This window comes from Lithobates pipiens, unplaced genomic scaffold (genome assembly GCF_037356315.1).
Source record: "Lithobates pipiens isolate NorthernLeopardFrog02 unplaced genomic scaffold, aLitPip1_a1.2 Scaffold_16, whole genome shotgun sequence".
NCBI classification, from domain to species: domain Eukaryota; kingdom Metazoa; phylum Chordata; class Amphibia; order Anura; family Ranidae; genus Lithobates; species Lithobates pipiens.
The window spans coordinates 70,810,568-70,824,019 of record NW_027507748.1 but is presented as its reverse complement, the minus strand read 5'-3'; the positions used below and the strand labels follow the sequence as shown (position 1 = coordinate 70,824,019).

Here is a 13,452-nt window from a genome sequence, read left to right as displayed (position 1 = left end):
GCATTAACGGGCAGCGGCGGGGATTGGTGGGTATGGGGCAGCGGCAGGCACATCAGGCAGCGGCGGGGATCGGACATCAACAGGAACATCGGACAGCGGCAGGGATTGGCGGGGATCGGGCATCAACAGGCACATCGGGCAGCGGCAGGGATCGGGCATCAACGGCACATCGGGCAGCAGTGGGTATTGGGCATCCGGGGGCACATCAGGCAGCGGCGGAAATTGGACATCGGTGGACATCAGGCATCGGGCAGAGGCTCCTGTGTCTTCTCCTCCTCGCTTCTGCCATGCGCCTCCTCCCCCCCCCTCCTAGGCGTCCAATAGGATCGCCTGTCCTTTCAGCCAATCTGGTGACAGGTACTCGACCCACTTCCCAATTGGCCTGGAGGAAAATCAGTGTTGCAACAGCGAATATTCATTCGCGGTTACAAAAAAACTGGATGGGCTCTAGATGCAATGTTCAGCGCCCTGAGCCCACCCTATTTTGAAGCCTATTAGAGCCTCTGGTTCTAATTAGGTGCTTCAAAAAACAACCTCCCCCCCCCTCCCCCACACACACACTGCTATCAGAATTCATGCAGCTGGCGTTCTGAAAGGGGCCTGGCTCATGGATAGGGAAGCAGGAAGGGGTGGTGTGCCCACAATGGACGGACCACCCCTGCATTTCATCTGAGGGAAATCCTGAAAACATGATCTGTTGAGGGTACTTGAGGACTGGAGTTGAGAAATATTGTTCTAAAGGACAGTGGGGTTGATTTACTAAAGGCAAATAGACTGTGCACTTTGCAAAGTGCAATTGCTCCAGAGCTTAGTAAATGAGGCAAAAGCTTCACTTTGCAAAGAGTACCCAATCACATGCAAGGAAACTAAAAAAAAATGCATTTTTGCTTGCACATAATTGGATGCTGGAAGTCAGCAGAGTTTCTGCTCATTTACTAAGCTCTGGAGCAACTGCACTTTGCAAAGTGCACGGCCTATTTGCCCTTAGTAAATCAACCCCAGTGTGTTGTTCTGCGTGTTGGGAAAGCATGCGATTTTGCCTTCCTGGCACGCAGTAGTGTGAGCCTAGCATAAGCGTGGAAAACTTACAGTAACTTCCCATTTACACCAGAGGTGCTGGCATGCATTGACCAACCCGTTCCAGCGCATTTCCATGGTAAAAGCAATGTATTTCAGTAGACGCACGTCACTCCAATGCGTTTCCCTGATCTATGTTGCTCTGCATTAAAAAAAAAAAAGAAATAACAGGCCCTATTTATTTATTTTTAAACACAATGTGTATAAACACAAGGAATCGCATAGGCGCAAGAGTTAAAACAGTCCATTTCAAAAGGTAAATGAAGGTAAAAAAGACTCACAACGCATCGCACATTACATTGCAGGTGAAAGCACGTGCGTTTTCCTGCGCTCATCGCCCACCTTGTAATGTGGATGGACCCTCAAAGAAAAAGTCTGAAGATTTAAATATTATTATGATACAGGATTTATATATTGGTATTGATGACATTTACAACATGTCCCCGACAGAGAGGCGGGATCGCGCTTTACGGTCGGGGAAATTGGCGTTCTTCCAGCAGGTCACGTGGTTCTTCGGTGACATAACAGGAGGGAGAATAACAAGCTGAAAGCTGACACTTATTTCTTTGAGGGGTAGGTGGATATTTAAGATAATATGGCAGGAATCCTCACATGCTCAGCGAAAAGGTACGCAGCCGCCCCAGGCACTCCATGTGGAAGGAATGTTCTTGTTTATCCCAATTACTCACGGTGTCAGGGAATGTCTCCGCGGTGTAAGTGCAGGGTGTACCGCGCTCTGATTGTATTTTCAAAATAAAATAAATGACTATGTTTAGGAAAACTGAGCTGGGAAGGCTGCGTGTTTCCAGACGAGGAAAAACAAGGCTGAAAAACACCTGCTGGGCATGAGCTGGAAGACGAGCGCCTGTGCAAACGGCATTCCAAAGTGCAGCTCAGAGCCAGAGCCCGCATGCCGTCAGTGCGTGGCGTGTCTGCTCTCAATTTTCAAGTTATCATAGACTGGCATAATGATTATTACTGCCAGACACTGCTACTACTGATAGTACCAGTGCTCCGTTTTCAATCCCTCACTATGGACAATAGTACTAGTGCAATTACAGCTATGTCTGTTACAATGGTCATTTACTAATGCTAGTAGAGGTATTATCTCTATTACTCTACCACTACTGCTAACACTATCATAGCCATTACTACTACCGCAGCTACCACTACTGCCAATGCTCAGGGTACCTCTACTATTACAACAGATATAGCTACTACTACCAATATTCATCGTACCTCTACTATTACAACAAATGCAGCTACTACAACCACCAATGTTCATCGTACCCCTGCTGTTACAACAAATGCAGCTACTACAACCACCAATGTTCATCATACCTCTACTATTACAACAAATATAGCTACTACAACCACCAATGTTCATCATACCTCTACTATTACAACAAATATAGCTACTACTACCACCAATGTTCATCATACCTCTACTATTACAACAAATATAGCTACTACTACCACCAATGTTCATCATACCTCTACTATTACAACAAATATAGCTACTACTACCACCAATGTTCATCGTACCTCTACTATTACAACAAATATAGTTACTACTACCACCAATGTTCATTATACCTATACTATTACAACAAATATTGCTACTACTACCACCAATGTTCATCTTACCTCTACTATTACAACAAATATAGCTACTACTACCACCAACGTTCATCATACCTCTACTATTATTACTTCTGTAGCTACTACTACTGCCAATGTTCATGGTACCTCTACTATTAATACTACTGCAGCTACTGCCACCAATGTTCATGTTACCACTACTCTTACAACTAGTGTAGCTACTACTACCACCAAAGTTCATGGTAACTTTACTATATGACTGTTGCTAATATTGCCACCGATGTTACAACTACTCTTTTTGCAATCAAAACATTTTTATTCCATTTATAATTATACAACAAAAACAAACAAAACATTTCTCACAAATAATCCAACCAAAATACACCTCCCAAAAGTACCTCTACTGTTACAACTACAGTAACTAATACCCACACTGTTCATGGCACCTCCACTATTACAACTACTGCAGCTACTACTAGCACCAATGTTGTAAGTAATTCTTGCAGCCACTATTACTGCTGATGTAACTGGTACTTTTACTATCACTACCAGTGCAGCCATTACTACCACTAATGTTTCTGTTACTTCTTGTACTGGTACTTCTACTGTTACTACTACCACCACCACTACTGGTATCCCATTGTTATTGTGCCTCCCTGCACAGCTATTCAGTGGGAGAATCAGTGTGCTGCAGCTTCTCTACCTGTTACTTGTTACTACTACCAGTAATAACGCTCTGACTACTCTCCCTTACATCCGGCTTCTGACAAACTGCCAGAAACGTTCTCACTGTGTAGCTCGATAACCTCTCACTCAACTCCGTCAACTGATACAGATTCTTAATAACTATGCACCAACTCAATTAACACTAAAAAGAAGAGGCCGTACAAATAGAGAATTGGTTAATGTGCTTACAAGAACTACGCAGATAGGAGGAGAGAGCAGAGTGACAAAGACATGAGCTCATTGGTGTTCTGCTTCTCCTTTCAGTGTCCAGTCACAGGCTGGGGCAGGTCCAGAAGCACCTGGTCTCCAAGGAAATAGGTTGAATGATGATGGTCATCAGACTGAGGACATCTAGCAGGAGAATAAAAGTACTGCAGGATAAATGTCTGGATTAAGGATAAATAAACTTGAAAACCTAGGAAACCTTGCTTGACCGGCCAAGGCTACCCTATAATTTAGAGTGGGCATGTGAAGAGAATGGGTATTACAAAATCCTTGAACTGGTGCCAACTTGATCTGTCCCTAAAGCAATAAATCCCTTGTTTTTAATAAGATGGAGACGGGTTACTATAGGCAGCAACTCCACTGATTTTCTTATATTAGAAAGTAATTTCTCAGGATATTTTTCCACCTAAGCACAGCTCACCACACTGCTACAGCTGACACCTTGGCATCGAGCCACATCTAGTACTCTGGATTCTGAATGTCATTTTATCAAGAATTAAAAACCAAGATAATGGGAACACCTGGCGGGATTTGAATGTAACACTCCATAATAACAGTAGCATTTTATTGTGAAACTGTTGAGTATCAAATATCGCAGACATTTCCAGGGTCAAACAAAGTTACCAGCGGACATCCTTGGTTGGTCTCGGAGATCAGAGCCAAAATTGCAGTCTACAACAAATTGGGCTAACCACTTTATTTGTATTTTTAGAAGGCATAATAAAGCAGCTTAACAGCAACAGACATTACTGCCCAACTATAGCCAAAACTTCCTTTTTTTAGTTTTGAGAAGAATGGATGAGGTTTAGAACCTCTGACGGGTTTTAATTGCTGTTTGTGACCCCCTACTTTGGAAATGTGCCCTCACATCTTGTCCTACGGACACCAGTATACAAAATAGGCGCACAGGTGCCACCAGAACAGGAAGGCACAGATATCCATAACATCCTAAAATATGTTTTAACTCTTTACACTCTACTAGGAAAACGTGTTTTATTGCTCTCTCGCTAACAAGACTTTTTGGTCAGTGCAGTCTGTCTTTATGTTAATAGATTTCCTCTTATTTACTATTCTCTCTAATAACCATCAACTATAAAAGAAGTGAGAGGACATTCCTCCAGTGTGATCAAAGACAGCAACAAACACCTGACAGAGGTTCTAACCCAGCCTTTCTCATATTTTTTTTTTTCTTTACCACGGAGGAATTCTTTTTAGGTCACGGGGAACCCCTGCTAAAACCAGTATATCTGGGATCAGTGTGAACCATGCAACTTGGTTGTTATTGGAAAGAATGCCCCCCCCCCCCCCCCCTTATAGTGTAGGTTAGAATGCCCCCTTACACTGATGGTCAGAATGCCCTCCATACAGTGGTGGCCAGATTGCCCCCACCCCCATAAATAATGGTCAGAATGTCCTCCTTACATGGTCATGATGCCCCCTTACAGAGGTAGTCAGAATGCCCCCTAGCAGTGGTGGTCAGAATTCCACTCTTACAGTTGTGGAAAGAATGCCCCCTCCAATAATATTAAGAATGGCCTCCATACAGTAAGTGGTAGTCAGAATGCCCCATTACAGTGGTAGCCAGAATGCCAACCTTACAGTGGTGGTCAGAATGCCACTCTTACAGTTGTGGAAAGAATGCCCCCTCCAATAATATTAAGAATGGCCTCCATACAGTAAGTGGTAGTCAGAATGACCCATTACAGTGGTAGCCAGAATGCCAACCTTACAGTGGTGGTCAGAATGCCACTCTTACAGTTGTGGTAAGAATGCCCCCCTCCACAATTATGTTCAGAATGCCCTTCTTACAGGGATGGTCTGGATCCCCTTTTACAGTGGTGGACTGAATGTTACCCTTACAGGCACACGAAAAGATTATTGGTGTCATTCCACTAGCTCTGCCAAAAGCTAGGCAGGTACCACCAGATAGAAGGTCAATCAGCCACAGGTTAAGGAATGACTAGACACCCGGAGGAACCCTGGTTGAGAATGGCTGTCCCAACCCTTCCCCACTCTACCCAAAACCAACTAAGCAATATAAGTTGGAGTTGTCCTTTAGAAAAAAAAAAAAAAACACAATAACAGTTAAAGCCAAAAAGCTTGCCATCCTCTGGTGCACCACTTGCCTTACCTCTCTGGTATACAGAATGGCTTGCTTTTACAGTGGTGGTCAGAATGCCCCCTTACAGTGGTGGTCTAATTGCTCCCCCCATGCCCTTCTTATAATGGTGGTCAGGTTGCCCCCTCACAGTTGGGGTCTAAATGCCACTCTTACAGACATATTAAACGATCATTGGTGCCATTCACTGGCTCTACCCACATTTAAACAGGCACCATCAGATAGGAGGTCAATCGGCCACAGCTCAATGAACCACTAGATACCTGAAGGAACCCCTGTTCCAACTCTTACCCACTCCTCCCAGAACCAACTAAGCAATATAAGTTGGAGTTGGGCTTTAAAAAATACCACAATAACAAGTTAAAGTACAAAGGCTTGCCAAATTCTAAAGTGCCCCCCATGCCTTACCTCTCTGGTGAAGAGGATCGCTGCATCGTAGTGCTGGTCATGCTCATCATCTAGCTGGTTGTGCTGGTGCTGCCACTTGCAGAAGTTCTTCAGGGAGGTGGCAGCGTTCTTGCTGACCTCAGGTCCCTTGTCCTTGTCAGTGATCATCACCACCTTCACCACGGCCAATCGAATGTGGTTCTCAATGCTGGGGTGGCTGTAGAGCCTGGAAGCGATGGATGCCAAGGTCAGCAGGTAGTGGTGGAGGTCCTTCCCGTACTTCTTGGACATGGACTCATCAGCCACCAGCAAGAGCTCCACATACCTGGACTTGGAGATGGACCTCCTTCTTCGGTTCTTCGGCAGTGCCCCATCAAAGGTCTGGTTGGCTCTAGTAGTGCCCCCCCACCTGACCATGCCCTTGCCTCCATGTCTATGGACATGCTTGCCATGAGTCTCGCAGCTAGCTCTGCTGGGTACCATCTCGAAGCTAAAGCGATCCTTGATGAAGACATGCAGAACCCTCTCGGAGGCATCTCTGTACACCTGCCCCACACCAGCCTGGCCCTTGATCAGGGGCTTAATAGTATAATGGGCATGCTTGACCGCAAAGAAACCATCCAGCCCCCCGCACAGGTTGAAGACAGCCAAGGACTGGGGGCTGTTGTCCACTGTCCCCCTGTAGAAGCAGTGCTTGTGGAAGCGATGCTGAGGATGCAGGCGTCCCAGGTACCTGGTGCTGAAATGGGGGGACAGCAGGAGATCGTCCCTTTCCAAGTCCAGGATGAACTTCTTGCCGTCGGCATAGAGGATGTAGCCCACCTTGCCCCCAGCCGCGTAGATCTGGTCAATGTTCTGCACGATGCCGCTCCTCCTCTGATGCTCCTGGTGATGCTTAGGAGAAGCAGGTGGATCCACCAAGCTGGAGGATGCGGTCCTATTGGAAAGAGCAGCAGCAAAGTGCAACTCAGCAAGCAGCAATACCAGCAGGTTCAGCACCATTGTCCCCCCCTACTCCTCCTCCCTTTTTTCCCTTTCCTTGAGCAAAAAAAGAAAAAATGCCTAGGCTGGGATGAATCACTAAAATGCCAACAGAAGCCCAGACCGGTTTAAAGTTTCTTTGCACAGCAGCAGCAGCAGCAGCAGCTAAGGTGACTTGCTCCTTGATCCATCCACTGGACAGAGACAGAGCAGAGGCAGCACAGTTGTGGCTTCTTTCTGGCTTGCAGGATGCTTTAACCCCTTGGAGCTCAGGCACTTTGCTCTTTTTTTTTTTCTGCTGAGATGCAGCTGAAGCTTGGCTTGCTCCTGGCTCCTCTGGATGGACCTGGCTTGCTCCTGGCTCTTTTTGTTGGGGATGGAGCTGGCTTGCTCCTGGCTCCTCTGGATGGATCTGGCTTGCTCCTGGCTCTCTTGTTGGGGATGGATCTGGCTTGCTCCTGGCTCCTCTGGATGGACCTGGCTTGCTCCTGGCTCTTTTTGTTGGGGATGGAGCTGGCTTGCTCCTGGCTCTTTTTGTTGGGGATAGATCTGGCTTGCTCCTGGCTCCTCTGGATGGACCTGGCTTGCTCCTGGCTCTTTTGTTGGGGATGGAGCTGGCTTGCTCCTGGCTCCTCTAGATGGAAGCTTGGCTTGTTTCTGACACCTAAGCACAGCCCTCTCCTTCCTTGTCCTCCACACAAGTGTCTGTGAGTTCTCCTCTCCCAGCTGGTGGATGCGAAGCAAGAAGAGAAGAGAGAGATGTGAAGATGGGGAGGAGGAACAATGAATTTATACCGGAATGCCATTTTAAATGGGAGTCACTGCCTCTTAAAGGGAGAGCTCTCAGAACACCACTCCCTCCCTTCTTGTAATAATCACTCGCAGGGAAAGAGTGTGTGTATGTTTTGGGAGCAGAAAAGAGAGAGAGAGAGAGAACAGCAGGCTTTCCTTTAATTCTAGTCTGGGCTGTTTCACAACTGTCCTGACTAACAGCTGACTTCACCAGCTACTGAGCATTTTATAGAAGGTTCATGTCCTGTCCTGGAAATTGGGATGTTTACTGGGGACAAGGAGTTTGAGAAATCCTTCAAAAATGTCACTTAGGGATCATTCCATTGTGCAATGCTGATGAAGGTGCAAGGAGGGGGAGTCATAGAGACATTGCACCAGGAGGTTTGGGGAAAGAGATCTGGGGGGTGACATTGTGTGATTTGCTCTGTGATTCATTAACCACTTCAATACCAGGCACTTTTATCCCTTCCTGCCCAGGACAATTTTCAGCTTTGAGCAGCACTGTCACACTTTGAATGACAATTGTCCAGTCATGCAACACTGTACACAAACTACATTTTTATCATTTTCTTCCCACAAATAGAGCTTTCTTTTGGTGGGATTTCTTTGTTTTCTTTTGTTCTCTTCTTTTCTTCTTTTCTTTGTTTATTTTCTTTGTTTCTGTTATAACATTTTGTTTTCTCCTTCACTGATGGGCACTGATGAGCTGGCACTGATAAGGTGTCACTGATGGGCACTGATGAGGAGGCATTGATATGTATAACTGATGGGCACTGATCAGCAACACTGATGGGCACCGATAGGTGACCCTGATATGCAGCACTGATGGGCACTGATAGACGGCACCGATAGACACTGATATGCAGCACTTATGGGCACTGATATGCATCACTGATGGGCACTGATAGACGGCACCGATGGACATTTATAGGTGGCACTGATAGGTGGCACTAACAGGTGCCAGTAATGAGCACTAATAGATAGCACTGATGGGCAGCACTGATGATGAGCTACTGACATGTATTACTGATGGGCACCGATTGGCACTGTGATGGGAACTGATTGGCACTGTTATGTGCACTTGTGTAGGGAATGGATTGGCAGTTTTATGGGTACTGCTTGGCATTAATGATGGACACTGACTGACAGCTGATCTGCATCTCTTATGGGGGCTGTGCTGATAATCAATATGCTGATTATCAGCACAGACCCCCCCCCCCCCCCCCCTAAAGGGAGAGCCGCCGATCGAGGAAAGTCATTTACCGGCACTTCCTGGTTCATGTTGTGATCACAGCTGATCTGTCAGCGGCACCTTACTACAGATGCAGACTGACACAAAGCACCACTGATGCCCACTTTGTACGTCCCCCACGGGCGCGTGCCGGCATGTTATCCTGCTGGACGATGATGATGATGCCAAATCGGGATAACTGAACCAACGCCCGGCCATCATTCTGCTATAGGCCGGACAGGAAGTGGTTAAAGCGTACCTCCGGGGAAAGCAAAAAAAAATATTTCCCTTGTAAGGGAGATGTGCCCACACTGCAAGGGGCAAATGCTCATTTATGTCTAGGGGACTTGGGCAAGCAGTTTTACTTACCTAATCCTGCGGTTGGTTGGCAGCTAGCATTTCAGACTGTCCCTTGGGGGTTGATTTACTAAAAATAGAGAATGCAAAATCTGGTGTAGCTCTGCATAGAAACCAATCAGCTTCCAGTTTGTTTGTTTTATGAGAAAGATTAAAGTGGAGCTCCCCCAAGAAGGGAAGCTCCACTTGTTGCCTTCGCCCCCTCCGCTGCTACATTTAACACCTTTTGGGGGGGTGGGGGGAGAGCAGGTACCTGGTTTTACCCCCTCCCACTTCCGTCTGACTTCACCATGGGGAACTACTTCCCCACCGCCAGACCATTAAGAAAGGGCAGTGCCCTTCGCATATGCGCAGTAGAGAACTGGCTTTGAAGCCGCAAGGCTCAACTGTCGGTTTTCCTTAGCCGAGATGGTGGCGGCAGCACCCAAGAGCCAATTGTAAAATCAGCTCGGGTGAAGACCTCGCTGGATTTGTGGACAGATAAGTGTCCTAATATTAAAAGTCAGCAGCTACAGTATTTGAAGTTGCTGACTTTATTTATTTATTTTTCTGAAGGAAGCTGGAGCTCCTCTTTAATTAAAAAAAAACTGAAGTTAGAAGCTGATTGGCTATCATGCACAGCTGCACCGGGTTTTGCACTCTTAGTAAATCAACCCCTTGGTGTCGTCACATCCATAGTCCTGCATTGTACTTAATGATGTCTGAGCACCTGTGACCACCACGGCAGAATGTAGAAGAGGCTGTGGGGACTGGTCTAGCAGCATGGAGGAAGCCTGTGGGAGCTGAGGGTTGGCTATGTGGATACGTGCTTTTTGTAGCCCCCAAAAAGCACCTTAAAGTCCATCTCCTATTAAAGCAAAGTAAAAAAAAATAAGTAAAACAAAGAAAAAGTAGAACAGAATCCTCCTTTACAGTGGAGCTGCCCCCATACCGCAAGGGTTAAATACTTAAGTCTAGTGGATGGAAAAGAGCACCTTTACTTACCCATCTCATCATTCCTCTGCCAGTTGGCACTCCTCTACTCCCCTTCACTCCACAGACGGTCCTTCAGCGTCTTCATGTCTAGTTCAGGTCTATGGGCACTACATTGTGCTTGATGACGTCGGAGGATCTGCAGGACCATAGGGAAAAAGAGGCTGCGGGGACTGGCCTTGGAGCATGTAGGGAGCGTATTGGGTATGTAAAATGACTTTTTACAGCCCCCTAGACCTAAACAAGCATTTAACCCTTGCAGTACAGGGGGAGCCCCACTGGAAAGGAGGATCTTTACTTTCCCTCTGAGTGCAGCTTTAAAGTAACTTTTTTCCAACTTTTGAACCTGGAGAAACTGTTAAAAATACTTTCGGGTCTCAGGCAACCCCTGTTAATACTTATATCTACAGCTTGGGGTACATTGGCATAAACAGTAAGTTGAAATATAAGAATAAACGAAAAAATGAGGAATGTGACGTATTTAGAGTATTTGATGACCAGGGCTGCTCTACATAAAAATATTTTCTGTAATAATAATGAAAAAAAAATAATAATAATAATAATAGTGGCCAGAAAAGAAAAGCAGACAGTGAAAATTGTAGTGTTTCATTACATTGGTGGTCTGATGGCCAGTGAAGGACTTCTTTGTACTGGTGGTCAGTGGATGATGGATCCACTTGCATTGATGCTCAGATAAAAGAATGCGTCTTTTAGTCACCATACATGTTACAATTTGATTGTAGGATCTTCTTTGGCACATTTGTCACACATAGGGAAGCCCAATAATTTAAATGCCCCCCCCCCCCCCCCCCCCCCCCCCGTGTGACACACAGAAACATGCCAATAAAAACTGCAAAAAAAACCCACGAGCACGAATGTGGCCTAAAGGAAATTGTATGGTGGGCTTTACATTGGCATTCAGTTAAGGGCTCTCTTTATTGGTAGTCAGTGAAGAACTCCATTTGATTGTGGTCAGTGGAGAAGGACCTCTTTAGTTTGGTGGTCAGTTGGATAAGGAACCACTTACATAAGTGGTCAGTTTGAGAAGGAACTCCTTACATTGGTGGTCAGTGGTAAAAGGAACACCTTACATTGGTGGTCATTGGGAGAAGGAACCTCTTACATTAAGGGTCAGTTTGAGAAGGAACCCCTTATATTTGTGGTCAGTGGGAGAAGAAACTCATTATATTGGTGGTCAGTGGGAGAATGGACCCCTTATATTGGTGATCAGGGGAAAAAGGAACCCTTACATTGGTGTTTGGTGGGAGAAGGAAACTCTTACACTGGTGGTCAGTGAGAGAAGGAGCCCCTTACATTAGTGGTCAGTGAGAGAAGGAACCTCTTACACTGGTGGTCAGTGAGAGAAGGAGCCCCTTACATTAGTGGTCAGTGAGAGAAGGAACCCCTCACATTGGTGGTCAGTGAGAGAAGGAACCCCTTACATTGGTGGTCAGTGAGAGAAGGAACCCCTTACATTGGTGATTAGTGAGAGAAGGAACCCCTTACATTGGTGGTCAGTGAGAGAAGGAACCCCTTACATTGGTGGTCAGTGGGAGAAGGAACCCCTTACATTGGTGGTCAGTGAGAGAAGGAACCCCTTACATTGGTGGTCAGTGAGAGAAGGAACCCCTTACATTGGTGGTCAGTGAGAGAAGGAACCCCTTACATTGGTGATTAGTGAGAGAAGGAACCCCTTACATTGGTGGTCAGTGAGAGAAGGAACCCCTTACATTGGTAGTCAGTGGGAGAGCTCTGAGAGCTGATTGGTGGGAAGGCACCTTTGGCTTGGATGCATTGTGAATAACCTAATATATATACTGTATATAAATACATATAAATAAATAAATTAATTAACCACTTCAATACAGGGCACTTAAACACCTTCCTGCCCAGACCAATTTTGAGCCTTCAGCGCTGTCGCACTTTGAATGACAATTGCGCGGTCATGCTACACTGTACCCAAATGAAATTTTTATCATTTTTTTCCCACAAATAGAGCTTTCTTTTGGTGGTATTTGATCACCTCTACGGTTTTTATTTTTTGCGCTACAAATAAAAAAATACCGAAAATTTTGAAAAAAAAAATGTTTTTTTTTGTTTCAGTTTCAAGACTTTGTAAATAAGTACGTTTTCTCCTTCACTGATGGGCACTGATGGGGCTACACTGATGGGCACTGATAAGGTGGCACTGATGGGCACCAATGTGGCACCAATGAAGTGGCACTGATAGGCGGCACTGATGAGCGACACGGATGAGCGACACGGATGGGCGACACGGATGGGCGACACGGATGGGCGACACGGATGGGCGACACGGACGGACACTGATAGGTGGCACAAATTGGCACTGATAGCTGGCACGGATGGGCGGCACGGATGGGCATGGATAGGCGGCACAGGTGGGCATGGATAGGCGGCACAGGTGGGCATAGATAGGCGGCACAGGTGGGCATAGATAGGCGGCACAGGTGGGCATGGATAGGCGGCACAGGTGGGCATGGATAGGCGGCACAGGTGGGCACTCAGGCGGCACAGGTGGGCACTCATAGGCGGCACAGGTGGGCACTCATAGGCGGCATCGGTGTTATAGTAATGGATGCCAATCAGTGCCAAACAATAATGCATGCCAATCAGTGATGCCCATTGTGGCCACTGATTGGCATCCATTATGGGCACTGATTGGCACCCATTGTGCTGACTGGCACCCTGGTGGTCTAGGGAGGATTATGGATTTTTATTACCTTTTCCCTGGTGGTCTAGTGGTGTCCCTGGTGGTCCAGTGTGGGCATCCTCGGGGGGGCTGTGCTGATAATCGATCAGCACAGACCCCCCCCTGTCAGAGGAGCAGCCGATCGGCTCTCCTCTACTCGCGTCTGACAGACGCGAGTGAGGGAAAGCCGATCACCGGCTCTTCCCATTTACACTGTGATCAGCCGTGATTGGACACGGCTGATCACATGGTAAAGAGTCTCCGTCGGAGACT

The 13,452-nt window shown here is 46.5% G+C and overlaps 1 protein-coding gene across 1 annotated transcript in view; it reads right to left on the bottom strand.

The window, feature by feature from the left end:
- Nucleotides 1-7,929, bottom strand: part of ADAMTS5 (ADAM metallopeptidase with thrombospondin type 1 motif 5) — a 169,742-nt gene extending 161,813 nt beyond the window's left edge. The window contains exon 1 of the mRNA XM_077480030.1: nt 6,158-7,929. Within this exon, the coding sequence (XP_077336156.1) occupies nt 6,158-7,138 (981 nt within the window). The 5' untranslated portion in view covers nt 7,139-7,929. The remainder of the gene's footprint in view (nt 1-6,157) is intronic.
- Between the last annotated feature and the right edge of the window lie 5,523 nt (nt 7,930-13,452).